This window comes from Charadrius vociferus, unplaced genomic scaffold, assembly GCF_000708025.1.
Source record: "Charadrius vociferus isolate BGI_N301 unplaced genomic scaffold, ASM70802v2 scaffold315, whole genome shotgun sequence".
Taxonomy (NCBI): Eukaryota; Metazoa; Chordata; class Aves; order Charadriiformes; family Charadriidae; genus Charadrius; species Charadrius vociferus.
This window is the reverse complement of record NW_009648453.1, coordinates 404,415-427,355: the sequence shown is the minus strand read 5'-3', so window position 1 is coordinate 427,355 and position 22,941 is coordinate 404,415. Positions and strand designations below refer to the sequence as shown.

The window sequence follows — 22,941 nt, the reverse complement described above, 5'->3', positions numbered from 1 at the left end:
CAACCAAAAAACCAACAACCCAAACCTTTAGGCTGAGAAACATTGTTACCTAGACTACACTGGTTCTCTTGACTACATCTCTACTGAGTACAGTTTCTGTGCTCAGCTGCAGAAGTGTGTGTTGTAGGTGTCTGTTTGGTCAAGTGAATCCCATCTTCTGTCTTTTCATTGCTTTGAGCTCTTCAAACAATGTTCTACTCTGAAAACCAGTACCTTCTGAAGCGTAAAACATCTTGCAGTTAAAAATATAATTGAAAAGGAAAAAAGATCCCCTGCCTACTTCATTGACAAAAATAATTTTGAATATCTTTCAGTCATATTAGCACTTCAAACTGAAAAGAAAAAACAAGATTGAATATACTTTGTTCTCACTTGGATGTCTATAACAGGGAACTATGCTTTACCTGGGGCTAAATACAGTCCTTGAAATCATTGAAATCCCACTGAAGTTTACAGGCTGGCCTGTGGTTTGCTCATCACGAAAGCACTGACAAGATGGAATGCTGCTTGGTTCTCAGGTGCTGGCAGGAGTTCATAGAAACAACAGTCAGAAAAATTATTTTTAATTTTATACCAAAAGAAGGAATTGGGAGACTACTGGTCTACCTTAAATTTAGATGCCTGTTTATAAATTAAAACTGTTTTTTAACAACAACACTGGAAAAATGTGCTTTGCTGCGTTCTTTGGTTTTTAAGTATCTCATAATAGCTGAGTGTACTCTTCCTCATCCATTATTGTCCTATTTTTTCTCTCCTAATTGAATTGACAGCTTGTATGCTTACTTTCTTTCATCATCTCCTATTTATTGTTGATTATATTACTTCTATTTTGAAGATACTTGCAAAAATGTTTCATTTGTTTTAAAGATAGGCTTTTTTACTTCAGGTTACTCTGAAGTGAGAAAATAACCTTTTGGGGGGGTGGTTTATATTTTCTGGGGAGGTGTTTGCTTGTGTCTTGGGTTTCCATTTTCTGACTGTTTTATTCATGACCAATATACTAGAGGTGTTATCTTCTGAGCAAGTGTTGGCCTTTTTGCCATGATTTTCAGCTTTCAAGTACAGCTGTGCCTAACTTTCCCCTCTGGAAAGGATCAGAAACACACATTTTATATCTGGTTTGCCAGTCTCCTAATTGCACTGATAACTTGACCAAAATCAATTACTGGAACTGTTTACTTTAATGCTAAAAATAAAAACTAAGAATTATTAATCTAGATTTTTTTGTTTGACTTCTCATGTTATAGTTGACTTGTCACACTCAATAAGCTAGATTTGTATGTTCAGTGTCTAAAGGTAATAATAAGAGTTATGATGTGTAAACTGAGTTTATTGAACCTGTATATCTGTAATACATGTGTGACAATGGAAGATGTTTCCATATTATGTCACCTTAGTTGCTCTTTTTGGGGTAGATGAGAGATTTATTCTGCCCTTAAATTTTTTGGCTGATTGCTAATTCAACTTTTTCATTACTTTTTTTCTCCTCCTTGCATCTTTTCATATTCTGCTCCTTCTTGTGAGCAGATGGTAGAGGCTGCTTCGGGTAAAAAGGAAAAAAAAATATCAGAATATGGATATTTGTACTCTATATTTTGCATGCTTTGTAAATAAATGATGCAAAAGCTGAAGGCATAGTTTTAAAAACTTGCAAACATACTGATAGGAGTGTGACAGGAATACTAATTAAGTCAGATATTTTAGGCCAATAGATGGTGCTATTCCATAGTATTAGAAAGGCATGGAGCATTTGAAGGTCACTTTACTGTAGGCCAAAATAAAAGCTGTTGAGCAAACATGTTTTGTTTTACAGGCATCTCAATCATGCAAGATGTGAATGTGATCTTGATGTATCAAGCGGTTTTTAAATCTCCCAGAATTGTTAAATATTTGAACTATTTTTTTTTTTTTGCAAATGCACCACCATGACAACATAACTAACTCCTGTGTATGTATTCAGTAATCAAATTATTTGACAAACAAATCTACACATTTTGAATTGAGTAATATAAAGCTTTCCTTAAATAAGAAACAAAGATCACTTTGAAGTTTTTGTACATTGATACTGTTTCATTCCAAAGATAGAGATTAATTCCACTTTGACAACATTAGTATTTTTTTCTAAATGTTTTAAAAAAAATTATTGCTAGTTTCAATCGTGTCACTGAAAGTAACACCTAGATGGTGTTGTGAACAGCTTTTTGTAATAACTTACCCACTGGCAAAAGGTCTTTTGTTTCAGTAGAGTACTGTAGACATGTAAACATTAGAAATTTGTTTAAAAACAATGGAATTCCTCTGTTGGTTCAGTGAAATAGTTTGAGTGGGAGTTTGTGCTGGAGTAGCCATGCCTTGTAATCTTCCCATCTTTCTTTTTTTTATAGTACAGTACATATATTAAAATGTACTAAGCACTTTTTGAGTTGATTTGAAATGTAATCTGTAATAAAATCCTTTTTAAATCTGATTATTTATTAATCTGCAGTTAGATGTATGCCATTTTAAGAGAAATAGAATTATGTTTGGTATTATTTTAATGCTTAATTTTCTTGTGTTTGTAGGAGTGGTTTGCTGTTTATGTTGAGCTTAATCAGCAGATAGCAGCTCTTCTAAATGCAGGGGATGAGGAGGACCTTGTGGAATTGAAAGCATTGCAGCAGCAGCTGAGTGATGTGTGTTACCGGCAGGCCAGTCAGCTGGAATTCAGGCAGAATCTATTACAAGCAGCACTTGAATTCCACAGTGTTGCTCAGGATGTAAGTTTTTCTTTAACTTTTCAGTCTCGCCTGTCAATATATTATTGCCTTAGTATTATAAATGTTGAAAACACTGGAAATAAAATTCAGGGGGTGGTGGAAAATAAAATGTCGTTTGGAAAATGCTGTAAGTCTTCATTTACTATAATTGAAACACTGAGATGGATTTCCCCCTTTTGAGGAGGGAAGTGCTTTGTAATATATCTTACATTTCAACAGTGTTTGAGATAAAATGGTTATTAGTTTTTCCCTATCTTGTTTGTTGTTTTGTTGTTCTTTTTTTTTTTTTTAATTAGAGGCATGAATATTAATTGAACTGCAATTTGGTGTAGTTTTCATAGTTTCTTTTTAAAATTGGCATTTATTCCTTTTCTATACATGTCTAAAAAAAAATATCTTGGCTTCTCCCTGTACCCCCATGCTAGGGATGTATGCTCTTGGAATTTTATAGGTAGATGGGTCGTTTGTCTTTCATCTTAACTTTCATTTCCTATAGATGTAAAGAGAAACTTCTAAAATGACAGATTTCCAACCATTTGTAAGAAGATTGCATACCCAACTATCTGGCGCTCAAACTTCTTTTTAAATATCAACAATTATGTTGTTTTACATTTTAGTTGTCTCAGCAATTGGATGGCTTGCTAGGAATGTTGTGTGTAGATGTAGCACCAGCAGATGGAGCATCAATTCAACAAACTTTAAAACTACTGGAAGAGAAATTGAAAAGTGTTGGTAAGCAAAATATTTCTGCATTTCAGATACACACATTCTAATGAATACATTACAGGAAAAACCCCAGTAATCCCACCACACCCTTAAAAAAAAAACCCCAAAACAAACCAAACCAAAGAACAAAAAGCCACAAAACAAAAACGCAGCAGCAGAAAATATAATATCTCTCTTCTGATTCCTAGCTAAGTAATGCTTTGCCTGCCTGCCTTTGACTTGCTTATGCTGTCTACTGCATAGTAGTTCTATCTGGGAAAATGATCTTGTAATGTTTTCTTTTAAATGCTTTACATGTAATATATATTTGTTATATACCATTATCATGCATTTAATCTGTAAACAAACTCCCCCTCCATGATCCTTAGTATCTTGGGTGATATAGTAATTGGATGATCTTTTTGCCTCTAGAACTGACTGACCCCTTGACGATTAAGATTATCCACTCAGTTTTAGAATGCTTGTACTGAGTATTTTGCAGTAGCTTTGAATGTATATGTTAATAAGTGCACATTTAAGGTTGTTACACTGTCAAGCATACGGAATATTTCAGCTGGAAGGGACCTACAATGATCATCTAGTCCAATATATTGTTAGGGGAAAGAGCTTTGAAGCAAAGTTGTACATGGTAGAAGTAGCTATGATAGGAATGTAACAGTTTGATGCATAAACTAGATATTCCCTTAGGAAAACAGAGAGAAGAGCTGCCAAATAATAGATGTAACACCAGATCTCAGGATTGGCATACTTCAGTATGGAAAAATGTATCGGCCATATCAGATGTATTATAAAGTAACTTCTGCCAGACGTGGAAGAACACTTAGACTACAACTGCTTAGCAGTGATAAATATTTTGGGTATTGTGCAACTGTGTGGATGAAAGACATTAATTAGCTATTTATATGCTGAAAACTTAATACTCACTGTCAGCTTTTATTCCTTTTCTTGTTAGCTGCTAGGTCATAAAATAGCAAAGCCGCCTTCGTTAATATAGACAAATGCTCACTGAAAAGTTCAAAAGGGCGGTGAAAGATAGATACTAATGTCCCTTTCACTTTACAGCCTTCCATCTCAGATTCTGTTGCATTTCATATCTCTCCCTTTGGCAAAAAATTAACAAATTCTTAAGAGTGACTATTGACTTTTTTCTTTTTTCTTTTTTTCTTTAGACTTAGGCTTGCAAGGCTTGCGTGAGAAAGGTCAAAGTCTTCTTGATCAGATATCTAATCAGGCATCCTGGGCCTATGGAAAAGATGTGACCATTGAAAACAAAGAAAATGTGGACCATATCCAAGGAGTGATGGAAGATATGCAGCTTAGAAAACAAAGGTAGTAACAGTTCTAGCAATTAAGATTTTCATGTGCTGATAGGTCACTATAGATATATATTTACTTTTTTTTTTTCCAAAGAGACCATTTTGCTTTATCTTCAGCTAAGGGATGTAGTACAACTAGCTTACATTTGTGGTATATTTAAATGGGACAGAAGCTTCCCTGTTGTAGCATATTCGTAAATCCGAGCACCTTTTGTATTTCGTACTGGATTAAGTATTTGAGCGCTTTCCTGTACTTGTAAATGCTCAAGGATTATACATTCCTTTTCTATGTAGCTATGGAATGGATGCAAGAGGCATCTTTTGTATGTTAGCAGTTTGAGATGAAAGTCATAGTAGGAGTGCAGTAGTGATAATAGCTCTAAAATTATGTATTAATTATGTACAGACTTGTTTAGCCTCTTCTTTCTCACAACCTCTATCCTTTGACTATGGGCATTTTCACTCCTGAAGATAGGAAGAAAGATGAGGTGGTGTCAGGGGGACAGGGTACAAAATGGAGGCACATACTCAGTTTTCAAAATGGGGGGTTTGGGGGAGTTTTGGAAAAAGATAGAGTGAGGAATGAAGTTGTAGTAGAGAAAAATGCTGGGGAGAGTTGAATTTGCAAGACTTTCCTCCAAGCCTTTCCCTGATTATTTTTTATTAAAGATGTAGTAGTACTAGATTGGCTATAGTACTGCTTTTTTTTTTTTCTACTCAACAATGTGAAAGAATCAGATAATGTTCTCGTTATTACTGCTGGAGCCCCTGAAACAATAAAGTACTCTCCATAGAAAAGCGCCTGAACTTTGAGGGCAATGAATGAACAAGAAGGCGCCTCTAGGGAACAACAAGGTCTAATGAGCATCAAGTTGCTCATTTTTGGAATTAACTCTACCACACACAAATTGTTTTCTTAGGGAGCTTAGTGTGTAAGAAAACATGTGCTTTGGTAATGCTTAGAGAAGGTATTGTTTTAAGTATGTCCTCTGAACCCTCTTTACTTGAGCAGCACCTGTGTTTAGAGGGCCAGCTGCAAAAAGCTATAGAGGACCGTGTGTCACTGTGCAATAAAATGGCAGCTGGAATTCAGTACTGAAAAAAAGTTATATATGTAGTAATGGACTCCGAACCATCTGTTAACTCAAAGATAAATGTTGGAAAGCTTTTGCAAAAATTGCTTTTATGTTCAATCATACTGTGAGAAGCAAGTAGAATGCTAAGAATTATTAGGAAAGTAATAGGAAACTAAAAGTAAAATGTCATTGTGTCACTGTATAGAGTTATAGTCCATTTGTGTTTTAAGTGTTACACAATTCTGATCCCTATTCTCAGAAGGGGTATAGAATTGTGGGAAGTCTATTAGAGGATCAAAAAGTCAAAAAGATGTTCAGATAAAGGTGTGAAGCAGCTTCCAGATGATGAATGATTAAACAAGGTTCTTCAGCCCAGACAAGAGACAAAAGTACAATAAGGACTACTGTCTCTCAGTAGCATTTAATAGTAATTTTTGCAACACTTCATTATTTATTTTTTTTCCAAATTCTATTGAATGTTTCTCATTATTTATATACATATGTAGTATAATGTTTATTTCTAGGGGCACTTTGCTGCTTTAGTTATGCTTTTGGAACCCATAAACTGTTTTCTTGCAATATTAGAGCAATAGATTTCCTTTCTGTATGCATCACAGCAGTACAGGACACATAACAAAACGCAGCATGCTAATAAACTGTTCTTTGGAAGTGCTTATGTTTGCAGCCAGTTTGAAAAAAAAGCAGATCTGTGCATACCTTCTTTTGCATTTACTTGTAGTGCTACCTGTTGTTGCCATTAGTAATTCCATTTGCACTGGCTGGGAGTCTGAACCATGCTGTCTACTTAGTAGGTTCTGAAATTGAAGTCATTCTGCTAAAGCTTAGCTCTCACTGTGGAAAGAAGAGAACTTTCAATACTTTTTTTTTTTTTTTTTTTAATTCTAACTAGAGAAAGAACTTCAAAATGTGCTTAATTCAGGAAAAGAGAATTAGAATTAGTTATTATATGAATTAGATTTTTAAATGCTTCCTGACATTAGTTATAGCAGAGGACGTTATCATATGAGGGTTCAATTATTGCAATCTTTAGGTAAAAAGAAAAATGGAAAGACGTTATACATCTTTTAAACAGTGCTTATTTTGTTTACCAAGAAAACTTTGCTACTCACAGTACAAGAAAACTTTGTACTTGCAGTACAATTCAGAGTTATGGCAGGTTTGAGTCAGCTTTCACCTAGACTTCGGTAGGACCAAGTCTGAGCCATGTAAACCTTTATATGGCAAATATTACCAGTGCAACAAGGTAAGGAACCTGGAATGCTGCTGGAGGGCCTTGTACCTACTGCTGTTATTACTATCTATAGCTTAGCCATATCAGGAGTCTTGAGGATCATGATTTCAGGAGGTTGTAGTGCTCAGTTCTATTAATTGCATGTTTCTTATTGTTATGCAAGGCATTACATATTTTGGCCAAGCGAAGCAGCACAAAAATGCTTTAATCGCCTCTTCGTGAACACTTGTATCTTAATGTTGCTTGCTGAAAACATTGCTGTCAAACTCAGTGTATTGTGTCTGTATGCATGTGTTGGTGAGCCTGTCTGTGCTGCTCTTTAAGGTGTGAGGATATGGTGGATGTGCGGCGACTGAAGATGCTTCAGATGGTACAGTTATTTAAATGTGAAGAGGATGCTGCTCAGGTATGGAAATGCCTACAGAATTTCACCATTCTGGTCATTGTAGTTCCCTGGCTAAACTTATGGAGATGGATAGTTGTATAGTATTTTTTGTTGCTTTCAAATGTAGTTTTATTTTCCCTGTACAAATTCACAAAATAAAGGATGTAACAATGACTGAAAATAGTGTATTTGGAGATGGCATGAATGATCTACCAGTTTGTGATATCTTTTTTAACTTTTTTCCACGTCAAAAGTATATGCTGGTACTGAAGTTATTTACGTATCTGGGTTAATTTCTTTTTAATTTACTAGTTTTTATTCTTTTAACTTATGTTTTTAAGGCAGTAGAATGGTTAAGTGAACTGCTGGATGCTCTGCTGAAGACACACATCCGACTGGGAGATGACGCTCAAGAAACAAAAGTTTTGCTGGAGAAACATCGAAAATTTGTTGATGTTGCACAGGTGAAATAAATTACTTTTTTAACAATGTGGAATTTGTTTCATAACATGTCCTAAATAGAATTGGTACCTGTTATTAGTTTTAACGGTTAGCGTCAATGCTTGAATGAAGAAATGATTGCTGGAATTGGTGATGAGCCTAATGAGATTTTGAAGTTCCATCAACAATAGCGATGCTGCAATTTTCTACCTCAGTTTATTCCGCTTCACATAGGCAACGCAAACCACAAAACATAAAGTTTACATTGCCTTTCTTAAAAGGCATATATTTCAAACAGTCGTTATAATGACTTTGGAAGGACTGCAGTCAAAATACTGAAATATGTATGAGCCAATTGGTTTCAGTCTATTTTGTGCTGTACTTAATGAAACAGAGCCTGTCTTTATATTTGTTTACCAGATAGAGTTGGCTGTTTGTATACAATCGTCCTGCTCATACAAGGAGTTTTGGCACTGGTAGGGTTCAACAGAACTGACATCTTTAATTCTTGACTGTAGCAGTCAACTAATGAATCCTGCTATAGAAGAGTCTACTGAAATTCACTCAAGCCACAGGGTGTGTTTGCATGCCTGTTTGCAAATCTTGAATATGCCAACAGATGCTGGGTACATGTGAAAGAATTTCACTTAAGAATAGAAAGTGTACAAGCTGGGCCTTTTCCAGGTGCTTTTTCAGATTCCTGCTTTCAGGAATGTCTAATTTAGACTTGCCAATTAGCAGATGTGATGTTTTCAAATTGCACCTGTTGCACTGGAATGGATTTTGTCTTTTGATGAATGGGAGCTGACAGTGACAGGAGGGTAGCTTGCTGTTAAAATGATGTGCCACAATGCACTTGGATGCTGGCGGACCATGGACATGGTGACAGTGAAGTCAGCGAGACAGTCATCTTGGCAATAGATATCAAGTGTTCCATGTGGGATTCAAGCAGCTGTTCGATGTTTCCAGGAAGCTCTGTTCTTTGGCCAGTGTGAGCGCTAGACAACAGGGAATTTTTTTTTAACTTTTTTAAAGAGCAGAAGCACTGTTTGGTTATTACCATTTTATTCATATTACAGCAGTATTTTCTAGTAGACCAGATTAGTTCAATATGTTTTGTGGACCTAAACTAAGAACATTTCATAAATTTGTCTACTGTTGTTTTAAGATGCTAATTAGCTCCTAAGTTAAATGCAGAGTTTTTACATGTGCTTTCTTTCCCATTCCCTCCAACTTTTAGAGTACTTATGATTATGGGAGACAGTTACTGCAGGCAACTGTTGTCCTGTGCCAGTCCCTGCGATGCACTTCAAGGTCCTCAGGGGACACACTTCCAAGACTGAACAGAGTGTGGAAACAGTTTACAATAACTTCCGATGAAAGAGTGCACCGGCTGGAAACTGCTGTTGCATTTCATTCAAGTGCTGAAAAGGTGAGTGTTGTGTTTTTAAGAAGTTTTCTTACCAGAACTTGAGCAAACAAAAGGTGTAAAAAAAAAAAAAAAAAAAAAAAAAAAAAATTGTGTCTATTTTTTCCTTTCTCAATACAAAAAAAAGCCTATTTTTCTAATTGTTAGTATCAATACTTAATGGAATTATTGCTTGCATACCTACATTGGTATAGGGCCTGCATAACAAAGGGGACCAGCAGCCCTGAAGTTCAGGTGTGTTGAGTCGACGCTCAAGAGTTTTTTTCTTTTTAAACTCTTCAGAAGTGAACTCTAGTGTTGATCATAAAGCATTTCTTTGTGTGTTTTAGATTGTATTTCTCAGAGGCAAGGAACACTTCTTGATTTGTGTTTTTGTGCAAGGAATAATACAAAGCTATGGGGTCGTTTAAGATGAGAGGAGTTAAAAGAAGTATTGCCTCTTAAGCTGTGTGCATTTTGAACATGACAATCATCTCAAACTTTGTAAATGAATGCAACTCTCGCCAGTTTAGTGTCCATGCCTGCTGTGTTGCTGCATCTTGTGTTTTGCACTTGGAGGGTTTTGAACATGCTTTCTTCAAAACACACCTCTGCTTTGGTATGGTTTTCAAACTGCTATAACCAAGTGTCTCACCACTGTGCCCAGCTGGATGATGCTAGAAGCCACGGAGGAGGATGAGCAGTCAACAACAATATTATAAGGGATAGTTGCTATTCAGTAACAGCTGAAGGGGCGGTTATGTTGAGAGTTTTCAAATGCCTGAATTCAAGACAATGTCCATTAATGTAGATCATGAGAGGTAGGGCCTTTTTGTCCAGGAACCATTCATTCTGTGAAGTGATATATTTTAGAAAAGCAATTTAGAGTATGTATCTCTAATAGTGACAGTAAAATTGCATATAATTGCAAAACAAGCCAACCTTCCACATGGTAAAAGAAAATAAATGCATTCTGTCATTGAAGGAGAGCATGCATGCAAAGTTGACTTGTATGCTACTTGCTTGTATTCATTTCTTGTTTGTATTAATGGAAGATACTTTGAATTTGTAGTCACTTAGATTTGCTGGAGGTTTGCAAAAGCAGAAATACATCCTCTATGCTGCCACAGATGGCTGAAAAAAGTTTGACCTGGTACCAAATTAGAATTCAGTGATTCATAAACTCCTAAAAGAGTTGATTGTCTCAGTCCATATTGGGAGCATTCTTTCATTATTGCAGTAGTTAATTGCTATGTTTCCAGGCAATCATAAACTTAAAAGAAAGTAAATGGGTAGCTGAAAAAAAATGCTCTTGTTCAAAAACATAGTTCTCCTAGCACTATTTGTGACATATTAATTAAATTGTGAGGAAAATATGCTGTTAATATCCCTACTGCTTTGGAAAAAAGTAAGAAGTGGCAGAGGGAGAAGTGGAAGAAAATACAGAACTAACTGCTAGTATTGGGTTCCAATCCTGTCTGGAAATGTTTGTGTTCAGACTTTTTTAATCCCACCTGTTCTGTGTCAGGTGTGGATTTTAGTTTTGAAATGGTTTGTAAGGGGTCCTTCATTATTCATGTCTATAGCATAGAACAGACTATTTCAGCTGGAAGGGACCTACAACAATTGTCTGGTCCAACTGCCTGGCCAATTCAGGGCTGACCAAGACAAAGCATGTTGTTAAGGGCATTGTCCGAATGCCTCTTAAACACTGGCAGGCTTGGGGCACCAACCACCTCTCTAGGACTCCTTTTCCAGAGTTTGACTGCAGTCTCAGTAAAGAAACGCTTCCTAATCTCTAGTCTAAACCTCCCCTGGCACAGCTTTGAACTATTCCTGTGCGTCCTATCACTGGACACCAAGGAGAAGAGATCTGCACCCCCCCCTCTCCCCTTCCCCTCCTCAGGAAGCTGCTGAGGTTGTCCCTCAGCCTCCTCCTTTGCAAACTAAGACAAGCCCAAAGTCCTCAGCCGTTCCTTATAGGACATTCCATCCAGCCCTGTCACTAGCTTTGTTGCCCTCCTCTGGAAGCATTCAAGGACCTTCACATCCCTCTTAAATTGTGAGGCTCAGAACTCTACACAGTATTCAAGGTGAGGCTGCACCAATGCTGAATACAGCAGGATAATGGTTTCTTCCATTTTATATCCCTGTCTTGATGGAGGTTACTATTTTTATGCATTTGGTACTTATTGCTGAAATACTGTCTAGCAAGACTATTTTTTCTTTTTTGTTGCCTTTTAGAAATAATGTAAAACATTCTAGTAGAGAACAGTGTTAGCCCTGAACTATCTTTTCAATGTAGCTTAATCGATATTTTCCTTTCTTGAATTATATGAATATTTTAATTGATCTCATTCACTCTGCCAGTTAATGGCACTTGAAAGTACATGCTATCCCTTGCCTACTTCATTCTGCATTTCTTTTTTTTTTTTTTTCTTTAACAGATTTTGCAAGAATGTCCAGAGCAGCCTGAAGCTTTTAATGAAGTGGAGCAATTTGATGAAATCGAAGCAGTTGGGAAATCGCTGTTGGACAGACTAACAGTGCCTGTAGTTTATCCTGATGGGTATGCAAAATGTTTTTCTGAAGTCTACTGAATGTGCTTTTGGTAAAGTTTCATAGTAGTGTTGTATGCATAAGAATCCTGAATGCTTATTGCTGAAATTAAAAAAGCAGAGCACTAATACTCATTATAAATTTTTTCCCATCTTTTCAGAGAAAGCAGGCAGGTCTAATTTCAAACTTTCCAAAGACAACCTGCCCACTTTTTCAAAGCAGTGACTTTTTCACACTCAGTAATGACTAGGTTTATGCTGTCTTTATACCAGAAAAGTATGTAGAAGTAATAGAAGAATGACTGGTCCCAATCTCTTCTCCTTGAAAGAAGATATGAGATTTGAATTGTGGTATTTTGATTAATTTTTTTTGCAATTCTATCTGAAGTCTTAAGCCAGTATATTGAAGATAAATTTACATGTCATTTATTCAGCAAATAAAACCATATTTCCCTTGTCAGCTCTTCATACTAATTTGAAATTGGTGGCTGTCTTGAGCCACAAAAGCAAATTGAATTTGGAATCTCAGCCATAATAAAACTCAGTTCTCTGTTCAGTAAAATACACTTGTCCATTGTGATGCTGACCTTGTAGTTAATTTCTTCTACCTGAGTATAACCAAATCTATGAACTGGTCTCTGGGTGTGTAGGATCCTGCACCATAGTGAATGAGATCTGAAATAAGTATTTTGAATTAGAGCCTGAAACCTTATGACATGGTATCCAACAACTGCATTATGGGTTACCCGAAGTAAATCTGAAAAATACAGTTACAGGAAGTTGGTAATGAAAATTAATTTCCTGACATCTTATTTCCAAAATATCATACTCCCTATGCAGTATAGTTTCCTTCAGTAAGGAGTGCTATCCATGAAGACGGACTCAGGCCTGAACTAGTAGTGATTTTTTTTTTTTTTTTTTTTTTTTTACTGCTCTTTTAGTAGTGTATTTGAAAATAGTGGAGGATTTTGTAGCTGTGAAGGATGGGGGCCGGGGAGGGGAACCCTCAACAATAACACCTTAAGTAGTGTGTTATGTTTATTGAAGTATTCTGGTATAACTGTTGTATAGCAGATTTTAGTGACCCAGTAGAAGTAGCGACTGTTATTCTTAAAACTGATGTAACCTGCAGATAGACTATTAAAGTAAAAACAAACATTAGAACCTGGGAAAGCTCCCCATGAAAGAAGATGCTTGCCGCACTTTGAGGTTTGAGTCCCAACACGATGCTCCTATAGCTATAGGTACATATACACCTGTCTTTTAGGCTGACTGACTGAATTCTGAACATTATTTCTGACCCCTCTGGTATTTCAGTAGAGTTCTGCATGTCCCCTTTATCAAAAGTGGGATCTTAGCTGTCCTAAATCCTAGGATCCTCTAGTCGTCATCTATAGTGGGAGTTCTATTTTTGAAGCATTTAACAAAAAATTTGCAGAGTTCACTCATTAGCAGAAGTAGTTCGTAAAGTAGGAACACAGAAAATGTCATAAAAAGTTTGGAGGCATCTTCATCAGCCTCTTTACTACTTTGGACTTTTGTTAGTATCTTTTTGGGAGTCCAGGTCACTGTTCCCTGTCCTGCTTATGGCTTCTAATCTGCATAAGAAAAAACATCTGCCCATACTGTGATCCTGTGTGCAGTTGTGCAGTGAGTTGTCTTTGGTCTTCCCTAGTCAAACTATTCTACTGTGTGAAATAACTTTTCTGTCTGCTCATGCCTGTTCCCCTAACTCTATACAAAGTCCTTTGTCCTACCATCATTTCCAAGGTCTTTGATACCTGTGCTTTGTAATTTGATTTGATACCTGTTCTTCTGAAACATGTATTCTGTTCAGATCCTTTTGCTGACAGCTTGGTTAGTGGTTTCCCTAACATTTTGGCTGTTCTTTTGTTGTGTTTGAATGAGAGAAATCAACTTTCACAGCCATTTGTTTTTTTCAGTTTGGGAGGTAGATGACATAATTTGGCAGTGTGTGGATGACTTTACATAGAGAGTCCTTCAACAATGCAGCAATTGTATAGACTCACAATTCACGTATAGACAGGTTCCTTGATTGTCATAGTACTCAAAACTGCCAGACTGACTTGGGGGTAGCCAGAGAATGGTGGTAAAAATAGTTTTCAGAAGTATCTAGTTTCACTCATAGAGCTGTTGAGGGAATCTTTTGGGTATGAAAGGGTCATTTATTATCTGTAATAAATTTATCAAGATCGGCCATCAAGTTTCATCACTGAGTCTCCAAAGCCTTTTAAAGGTGGCTTTTAAATTTTGAGATAAAAAAGTGACCATTTTTCTTTCTGCTGTTGTTCTGCTTTGTGTTTTCTACTGCCATTCACATGTATATTCACACACTTATCAGTGATATCACTTATCATTGATAACTTTTTGTGTTTGTTTTTTTTTCTTTTAGGTCTGAGCAGTACTTTGGGAGCCCAAGTGATATGGCTTCTGCAGCAGAACACATCAGAGAGAGGATGAAGCTAGTTAGCCTGAAAAAGCAGCAGCTGAGACAACCAGAAGCCACTACCCCAGAGAGCTAATACTGACCCTTGTCCATGAATTCATAGGACTTCAGTTTGTAATCCAGCATGTTGTTTGCATATTACAGAATTTGGCATAATATATTAAAATGCATTTCACAGCTGTTATAAGTCTCATCTTTTTTCAAAGTAAACGTTCTCAGCATCTTAACACTGTACATCTATCAAGCCATAATTATTTAACATGCTATGAAACCATAGATTCCAAGTATCTTATGAAAAGGAACTGTAAACTTTGCACTGAAATTTGCTGTAAAGCTTTACCTGACCTGTCAGCTGCTTCTTAGTTAAACAGCTGATGCAAGCTTTGAATGGTGCTAATGAAAGTGTTAGGAGTTCCATATTATGAAATTGTAGTTCTTTGCTTCCCCCTATGCCCAGGTGATGTAGTAATTTTAGACTGTAGGTAAAAGTTCCTGCAGTGTAGACAGTGGTGATCCTATAATTTTAATTTGAAATACTTTTTTTTAAAAAAGATCATTTTTATTGTGCCAGTATGCAACCTGCCCATCAAATCTTTGATATATCAAATTCATTAAACAGATGTTTTCCTATTTGTATTGATAATGTATTAAAAGCTGTTTGTGCTTAATAAAAATCATCTTTTTAAAGTCTAATATAAATTTGTTCTGGTCTGTATTCCCAAATGTCACTTGTGTTATATTTTTGTGATAAATAGTAGTAAAAATCATCATTCCCCCAATATATTAACAAAGTCTGTATTTTTTCTCAAGAAATACTCTTTAACACACTGTAGCTATAAGGGCAGTTGCTCTTAGACCAATATTAATGGGAGCGAGAGCCTGTGTTGTGTGGGTTTTTTTCTTACTTTCTGATAGCGGTACTTAGACAAAAGTAAGATAGTATGTGCATAAGTCAGTGTTACATTAATAATAGTTTTGTTCCCATGTAAGGCTGGTACACATCTCTTGTGCTTTGTTTCTAAGTCTTGTTTCCCTTCAAATAGAGAATCTCGAATAATGTGAATATCCCTGGTAGCACCTTTGAGGTTAAAGATTTTCATCTAATGAAAAATGATTAACATAAGGTTCATAAACAACTTAAAACCATGAGATCAGTAATAAAATGAAATTTATTAAGAGAAGGGAATTGGATTGAAACAAAATCAGCTGTGTGCATAATTTGGTTAACTTCTTACTATTCAGGATTTAATATGGATAAATTCAATATTATATCTACCGGAAGATGGTGTAGTATCTGACCGTTTTAGAATACTGTGTGTGAAACAAACTGTAGGTCGAAGTACCTTATGTTAACTCACTATAGTTTGCTCACAGTAAAAATAATGTTTTTCTGCTGCAGGCTTTGTTGTTACTCTGCAGGTTTTCTTGATGGACCTGTCATTCAAATATTGTATTTACTTATTTGTCTCAGTTTTTCCACATTTTCTCCACAGGAGAGTGATGTGTCAAAGCAATTTTTCTACCAAAAAAAAAAAATATTCAAAATTAATGGCTTCTCTTCAACTTCAGTGATAAAGGTTTGGTTTTTTTCCTCTCAGGGTATTTTGGCAGAGGAAATCCAATTATTTTTTGATGTGTTTGATGCAATGGTACAATATTACATTAATACTAGTTTAAAACCAACTGAAGTTTCTCAGATCTTATTTATAAAGATACTTTTTCAATATAGTCTTTTAAAATTTAATTTAGTTGTTCAGTTCTGTTTGAGAAAGCTGTTGTTACTATGGCTAATATTTGGATGAGATAAATTTATTTAGAAAGAACCAGATGTGAAAAATCTGCACATTTTTAATACAAAGCACAAACACAAAAGTAAATTAAGATTATACTCATTAATAAGCACTGTTTCCAATTCTGCAGCATTTGTTTGTAAATCAAATCTACTTACAGTAAACAATGGTCTGCAGAATAAAATCCCATTAAAATACTAGTTTACAATAAGCATGTGTTGCAAATACTGAGACTATTTGCAGGTTTTAATTTTATTTTTTAATTATATTTTTATTCTGTTTAGGGGCTCAATAATGTATGCAAAACCAGAGCAGTATCAGAAGCTCTTATCTCATTCATGTGACAGCTGTGTGCACAACTTGGAATGGATGACCGTTCACCCTAATAACCCCGATGTTAATTTTGGCTCAGTGTATGAAGTCCAATCTTGAGTCTGTTCTTATCTGTCATCCAGCATTCCTAGAGGCCAGTGGATTCTCACTTTAACCCTATTGTCTCTAATTGAGACTCTCACATAACTCCTTGGGCTATGCCAGCTTTTTGTCTCTCTCTCTCTCTGCTCCCTTCCTCTCTGGAATTCCTTGCCTTTCAGGAAATCAAGTGGTGCTATTTACCAGCACTTTGCGATTTGCCCGTATCAGGAATGATGGCAGTCGTTTTCTAGGTCACGTTGCATAAGTCTGCCAGATATTTCTGAATCCTCCCTATGAACTCTGAGACTTCCTATGGTACTTAACAGATGGCATTTATTCCATTCTTTAAGAATACTGTTGAATGTAACTAATTGAGAGAAGTTTTTGTGCTGGTCTTCTCTTAGTCGATCTACCATCTATGGTTGTACTTGCTATTGAACTTCTAGAAACGTACAATCCTTAATAGCATACAGTCAATGAGATATATACATGCTAAAATGTGAAACTGTGCTCAGGTAATCTTTTATTACTTGCCTGTGCAGGTACTACTGCACAGTAGTGGTGGCTCTACCTGCGGCTCTTGCTCTGCATTTTTTGGCAGCAAAAATGATTCAAACGATGGAGTTCCAAAAGATGCAAATATGGTCGTTTATTTTTTAACATAAATCACTAATGCTACATGTAAGATGGGCAGATACCAATAGAATAGGGAAGGATTGACTGTAAGGAATGTAGTTCTTATACTTTTAAGTGTATTTTGACTAATGACTTGGAAGTCATGGAGTCAACCATCCATGGTAATCAAATCAATAACAAGAATTTCTAAGTTCCTGTTAGCCAAGTTTGGATGTATTTTAAATTTTTCAAAATATGGTAAGCATTTTGTTACTCTTTCCAGTAATGTAATCCTGAGTGTGTTTTGGTTTTTTTTTTTTTTTGTGTGTGACAGTGAACAGTGAGCAGCATTGGAATGGTGATCAGTAGGTGTCATCCAGTTTTATTAGAGCATGAGTTGGATAGACTGGCAGTCATATGAAATGCCTATACCTGTATGTTCTTTTAATTGTGAAAGGTATGTGGGCATTTGTATTAGTTTCCATAAAAGTGTTTGATTCGTTTTACTGGTTGGCTTTGTGTTGTGATTAGTAGGACTAATGGGGTTAACTTTTTCTTGAGTTTTTCATTTCAAACTTCTGAAGCACAAAGAAAAGCAAAGGAAACTTTAATTGCTCTTAAGTTTATAATTTTGGAATATCTTAAGTGCAAGCTGTTAAATGGAAACAATTGGCTGTGTTAGCCACATTTGTGCAGATAATTTACTTTAGTAATGAACAGAAATGGCAACATGTGATTTTTATTGCAGATAAACCACAGATTTTTAAATAATAATGCTGTTTTGTTGGCAGTTTAATGGCACCATTGAAATATCAAATGTGTTGTGAATCCTTAATGTCACAGTAAAAAGTACCTTTTTGTGCACAGGTAACTAGCACATAAAGTGTGCTTAAAAGCTTAAAGTAATTTAAAAATGTTAAACATGGGGGTTTTTTTATAGTTTTGCAATTTTAAATACATATTTTATATATTAGCAAGCCTTTTAGCTGTTCCACAAACAGCGAGCCATTGATTACTGTCAGACACCACTGATGCACGTTCCTGTCAGGAAGCCTCTAATGCACTTTAGATTTGTACGTAAAGGGGAGGAATACTATATGCTATGTAAAATATCCTATCGATTTATTAAGCTCAAACATCTGTGCTTAAAATGTCCAAGCAGGCCCCATGCGACTATTCCTAGTTTCTAATACTCAGTATGTAATAATCTTTCTTTGGGAAGGCTGATCTATGCACAGATTATCTGTCAAACTTCTATAGCAAAACGTGCCGCTGCCTGCATGTTACCAAAATGACCTATATGACTGCTTTGCACAGCCAACTAAAACATAGTTTCTACTTATGCCATATAAATACACTTTGCTCTTCTGAGGATCCTGACGTTACGTATTCCAATCTTGTTCTGTCTACTCTGCTACGATACTGTCACTGTCAGAAGGCAACACGTATGTTAAGTAGATCAGAAAATAACGAAAAGGTCTCATGGTAGCTGTGGGTCCTAGAACACGCGCAGGAAGATGCTTGGGCAGTTCCGTGTAGGTACGTATTGCACATAGAATAAGGCTGTGACAGCTCAAGGTAGAAGAGACCTGAGGCTTCCGTGAAGTCCTGAGAATCGCTGGCTCTGTTTGAATGGACAGAAATGTTCCTCACACAGTATGCTTATTGGCTGGGCCCTAAAAAGCTTTATTGAGCCCTTTCCTAGATCTTACACCAAACATTAATTCTAATCATCTGTAAATTCCGGAAATAAAATGAATAGTGAAGTTTATCTTAGCTCTAAGAAGGGCCTTGGAGGAACTGACGGAGGACCTGTTGCTGGAGACATTTTGTATCAGAACAAAACATAAACAAATACGTCTCAAAACTCCTGATTTTTATTTGTTAATGTTGTCCATTTTGGCAGGAGCAGTAAATGCGTTAATTTCAGTGGTGTAATTTTCAGACACGGTCCACTGCTTGGTTTGCAGTGTATGTATTGCCGTCTCAACTTTGGGCTTTCTGCTTCCCATGTTCATTTTCTCAGCAAGAGTCGCAGATGCTGGGTAAGTGACGGCAAGTTGCCACTGTCGTTGCTGACTTCCCAGGCATGCCTGGATTGCTTATGATCCCCATGCCTCGCAGGATCAGAGGTTCCAGAGTTCCAGTGGGCTGGAGAGCTCCAGTGGGACGTTTCTCTCAAGTACTATGCCAGGATTTTTATTTATTTATTTTTTTTTTTTAAGTCTTGCCCAAGTGATAAGTGTCTTTTAATGTTCCGTTCTCCTCTTAAGGTTTTTAGACTGCTAGGAAAGACAGTAGCTTTTGTGGTGCCTTAACCATTTCCACAGGCAAGTATACAGCACGGTTACTTGATATTTGTTATGATTGTGTGATGTGAGTATGACTTTTAGAGACTTGGGAACAAGCCATATTCTAAACTGGTACCAAGTGCAAACTGTTCTCTTTCTGAACCCTTGTACGCAGCTCTGCATGCCTCTATTGGATGATAGATAACTGCAAGCTAGTCTCAGCAGGGTGAAGATTGTACAATGTATTCAACACGTTTGACTGCTACTCCACATATCTGTGGTGATGATGTGAATGTGATGCCCCACTGTCTGCTTTGTATCGCTCGCTGCCTCTCAGAGCGTGGCCTTCCTCTCCAAGACAAATGTATCCAAAGAAACACAGTAATGTGGTTGGCTGTAGCCAGGGCTTTTATTAACACATTGCTTGAAACAACGTCAGAAGGCTTCGAGCCATGTGCTCTATAAGCCTTGTAAGGTTTTTATTTCCACCCATCGTATATGACCAATTTGTTAGGGAGCTGCCGTTTGCAGACATCATTTCACGGCGCATTACCTCTGCAGAACCAGTCATTCATGAAGAAGCCAGGGCATTTGCTCCTGCAGGTGACAGAATCATGAACTATTGGAGGTTTTTTTGTTATTCACTGTTAGCTGTTACCTCTTCTCTAGCTATTGCTTTGTCTTCTGGACCTCATCAGAGTATGTCCACATGTCTACTACTAAACTGTCTTCTCTGCTAACAGTTTTGACAAAGACTTTGCGAGTGATCCGACAGACATTTTAAAGTTTTCCTGCATTGTTTCCACAGAAGAATTTACTTTTGGGATGAAATGGTTGCTACTGCCTGTGTGCGTTGGGAGAGGATGACAGCTGCATTCCCTGCTTCACAGGGTTGCTAGGAAGGAAACCTCATTAATATTTGGGAGTGGGTGGGATGTTCTAGTCATGGAAATCTCACACACACCCACAGGATATAAAAAGCGCAACTGAAATCATTTTCATCTTAGAACACTGAGGTGGTGGGTTTTTTTCCTATATATGGTAGTGAAACCTGAAGAGCAGTAGTCAGCAAAAAGAAAGGAGGGAAAACCCAAGGAAGGGTAATAAAACTATTTGATGAATCATAAGGGTGTAATTTATGACAAAAATATTTATAAAAATATTGTGGTGTCTATAGGTGGGCTGTAAGGAAGTTTGGGAAGACCAAGCTCATCCTTTGAAGGCAGTTAATCAAATACCCTGTAAAGAGAAGAAATGTTAATAAAGCCAGAAAAGTAACTCAGAGAAAGGGGCTAATTAGAGAATATTTACTAAATATCACATCAAGTGGAAAAAAACCCCAAAACAATGATGCAGCCCATGAAGTACTCTTGCATGCTATTTCTGTGCCTGGAACACTGAAAGCAAGGTTCTAAAACAGTTACTGCAGATCCTGCTGCATTGATAAGGGGTGACTTAAGGTGCATCATCTACCTCTGCCTTCTGAAAAGACTTCGTGTAATGAAAAGGTGACAGAGGAATCCTCGAAAGTTTCTATTAATTTAGGCCAAGCGCTGTGATTCCTCATTGAAATGTGGCTTTTAATCTTTCAGCTGTCTCCTGGAACTGTTTATGTTGGATTCAAGCTCTGTGAGTTAAAAAATGGAGGCAGTGAAATAGTTTGTTTTTCAAACTTTCTCTTGATTTAGCTAAAGAAATAGAAAGCCCACAGTAACTGCATAACTGGAAAAAACCCTAAATCTAATATTCCATCTTGCACGTTAAGAGGATTTTTTAAAGATTTTTTTTAAAAAAATCTGGAGTACTGTGAAACATATTGTATGATTTTAAAGAACCAGTGTAAAAATAGACAAATATGAAACATTAAGGATTTGCAAATATGTTAGCATTATTATTTTAAATTTACTTGATACACATCCCTTTTATCTCAGGGCCTGACACGATTCCTCAAGAGTAACATCCTGATTTATGATCACTTGTAGATTAGAGGATAAGAACAGACTGGAGCAAAACCTACTGCACAGCCAGTAACGCCATGGTATCTTCTGTAAACCTTCTGTAAAAATGTCAGTGTATTTTTAATGTGACGGGTCAAAACCTTAATTTGAAAGTTATTTTGCATTATGTGAATTTTACCTCAGGACTGCAGCAATGTTGTTACTGCCAGCGAGGACACAGTACTGTTCTTAGGCAAATTAATGTGGTGTCTGAGAACGTATGTCACAGGACTCTGCCTCAAGCATTCTAATATTGAAATTGTGTTAAGGTTAAAAACAAACCAAAAACCTCTGTGCAATATTAAAAATGCAAGAAGTTTACAGCTGTATTTGATTTGATATTTCCTTTCTCCACCTTCCCCCAATCCCATTACGTATAGAGGGCCCCAAGTGTAGCTCTGTGTCTGACTGCAAATTTCAAGCATAGTGCTGCCTGCCTCTTGTCTCCACACTGTGAGGAAGATCACAGGAGATTATATCAGAAACTCTTGTATCGACCATACCATTAAACTTCAATTTGTATCCTTTTTCAAACAAAGATGGTGATTATTGTCCTGGGCAAATCTATTTTCAAGTGTGAAATTTAAGGTAATTAAGCAATGGAGATCCTTAAACAGCTGACTGCAGAGTTTACTAGAGGACTGATGCTTCAGAAGCAACTAGTTTGAGAAACTGGAAAAAGTGGTCAAAAAAATTATTCCGTGATTCATAGGAAAAGACTTTTGTCCGTGCGAAAGGATCCTGGACATGTTACTGGATGCTTTTTGATGGATAAAGCTCTTGGAAGATGCATTTGAGAACTGGTTTATTTGCATGATCAGCACTGCTGCTGATGGCCTATGACCAATGTGTTTCTGTAAAAGAGTCATAGGTGGAATCTGTACGTTGCAGGTGTAACACTGATAGCAAGGTCACAGATGGTCAATTTAGTGATATTGTTTTGCAGCCACACTGCAGTTTTAAAGTGAACTCCTGACCGTTCATTCACTGCGTATTTGTTAGGCTCTCAGAGTACTGTGTTATTACACACAATTTAGTCTTTAGAATAAAACTAATCTGGAAGCCTAGATCCAAATGTGACTTAAATTGATCCAACACTTAATGTGACATTAGGTTCTCGTCCAATGTATGTGCCACCTTCCCACAAGCTCTTTCAGCTTATACTTAACATAGACATATCAGTACCAAGATCTTGAACAATGCAGAGCTCTTTCAGCACCCTGTCATGGTTCTCTTGCTACAGAGGGCCAAGTGTTATGTAATGCCTTTGCACTTACTGTTGATTGTCAGTCCCTAACTTGTTCTTGCAACTCTCAGCTTCTCCTTTATCATTCTTCAAGACTTCTCCTCTTTCAAAATCTTGTCCAGTCTTTTGTCTTCCATCTCCCTGTTTGAATTCCTCCTTTTTCTGATCAACATTTTTAAAATCGTCCTTTCTCCCATTTTACA

General features: G+C 36.6%; 1 protein-coding gene across 1 annotated transcript in view; it reads left to right on the top strand.

Annotated features, from left to right (window-relative positions):
• The window catches only part of SESTD1 (SEC14 and spectrin domains 1), a 47,778-nt gene extending 32,700 nt beyond the window's left edge, over positions 1 to 15,078 (top strand). Inside the window, exons 10-17 of the mRNA XM_009885612.1 lie at positions 2,562 to 2,756; positions 3,374 to 3,488; positions 4,652 to 4,811; positions 7,451 to 7,532; positions 7,853 to 7,975; positions 9,193 to 9,384; positions 11,808 to 11,929; positions 14,332 to 15,078. Of these exons, the coding sequence (XP_009883914.1) occupies positions 2,562 to 2,756; positions 3,374 to 3,488; positions 4,652 to 4,811; positions 7,451 to 7,532; positions 7,853 to 7,975; positions 9,193 to 9,384; positions 11,808 to 11,929; positions 14,332 to 14,461 (1,119 nt within the window). The 3' untranslated portion in view covers positions 14,462 to 15,078. The remainder of the gene's footprint in view (positions 1 to 2,561; positions 2,757 to 3,373; positions 3,489 to 4,651; positions 4,812 to 7,450; positions 7,533 to 7,852; positions 7,976 to 9,192; positions 9,385 to 11,807; positions 11,930 to 14,331) is intronic.
• The last annotated feature ends 7,863 nt before the right edge of the window (positions 15,079 to 22,941 follow it).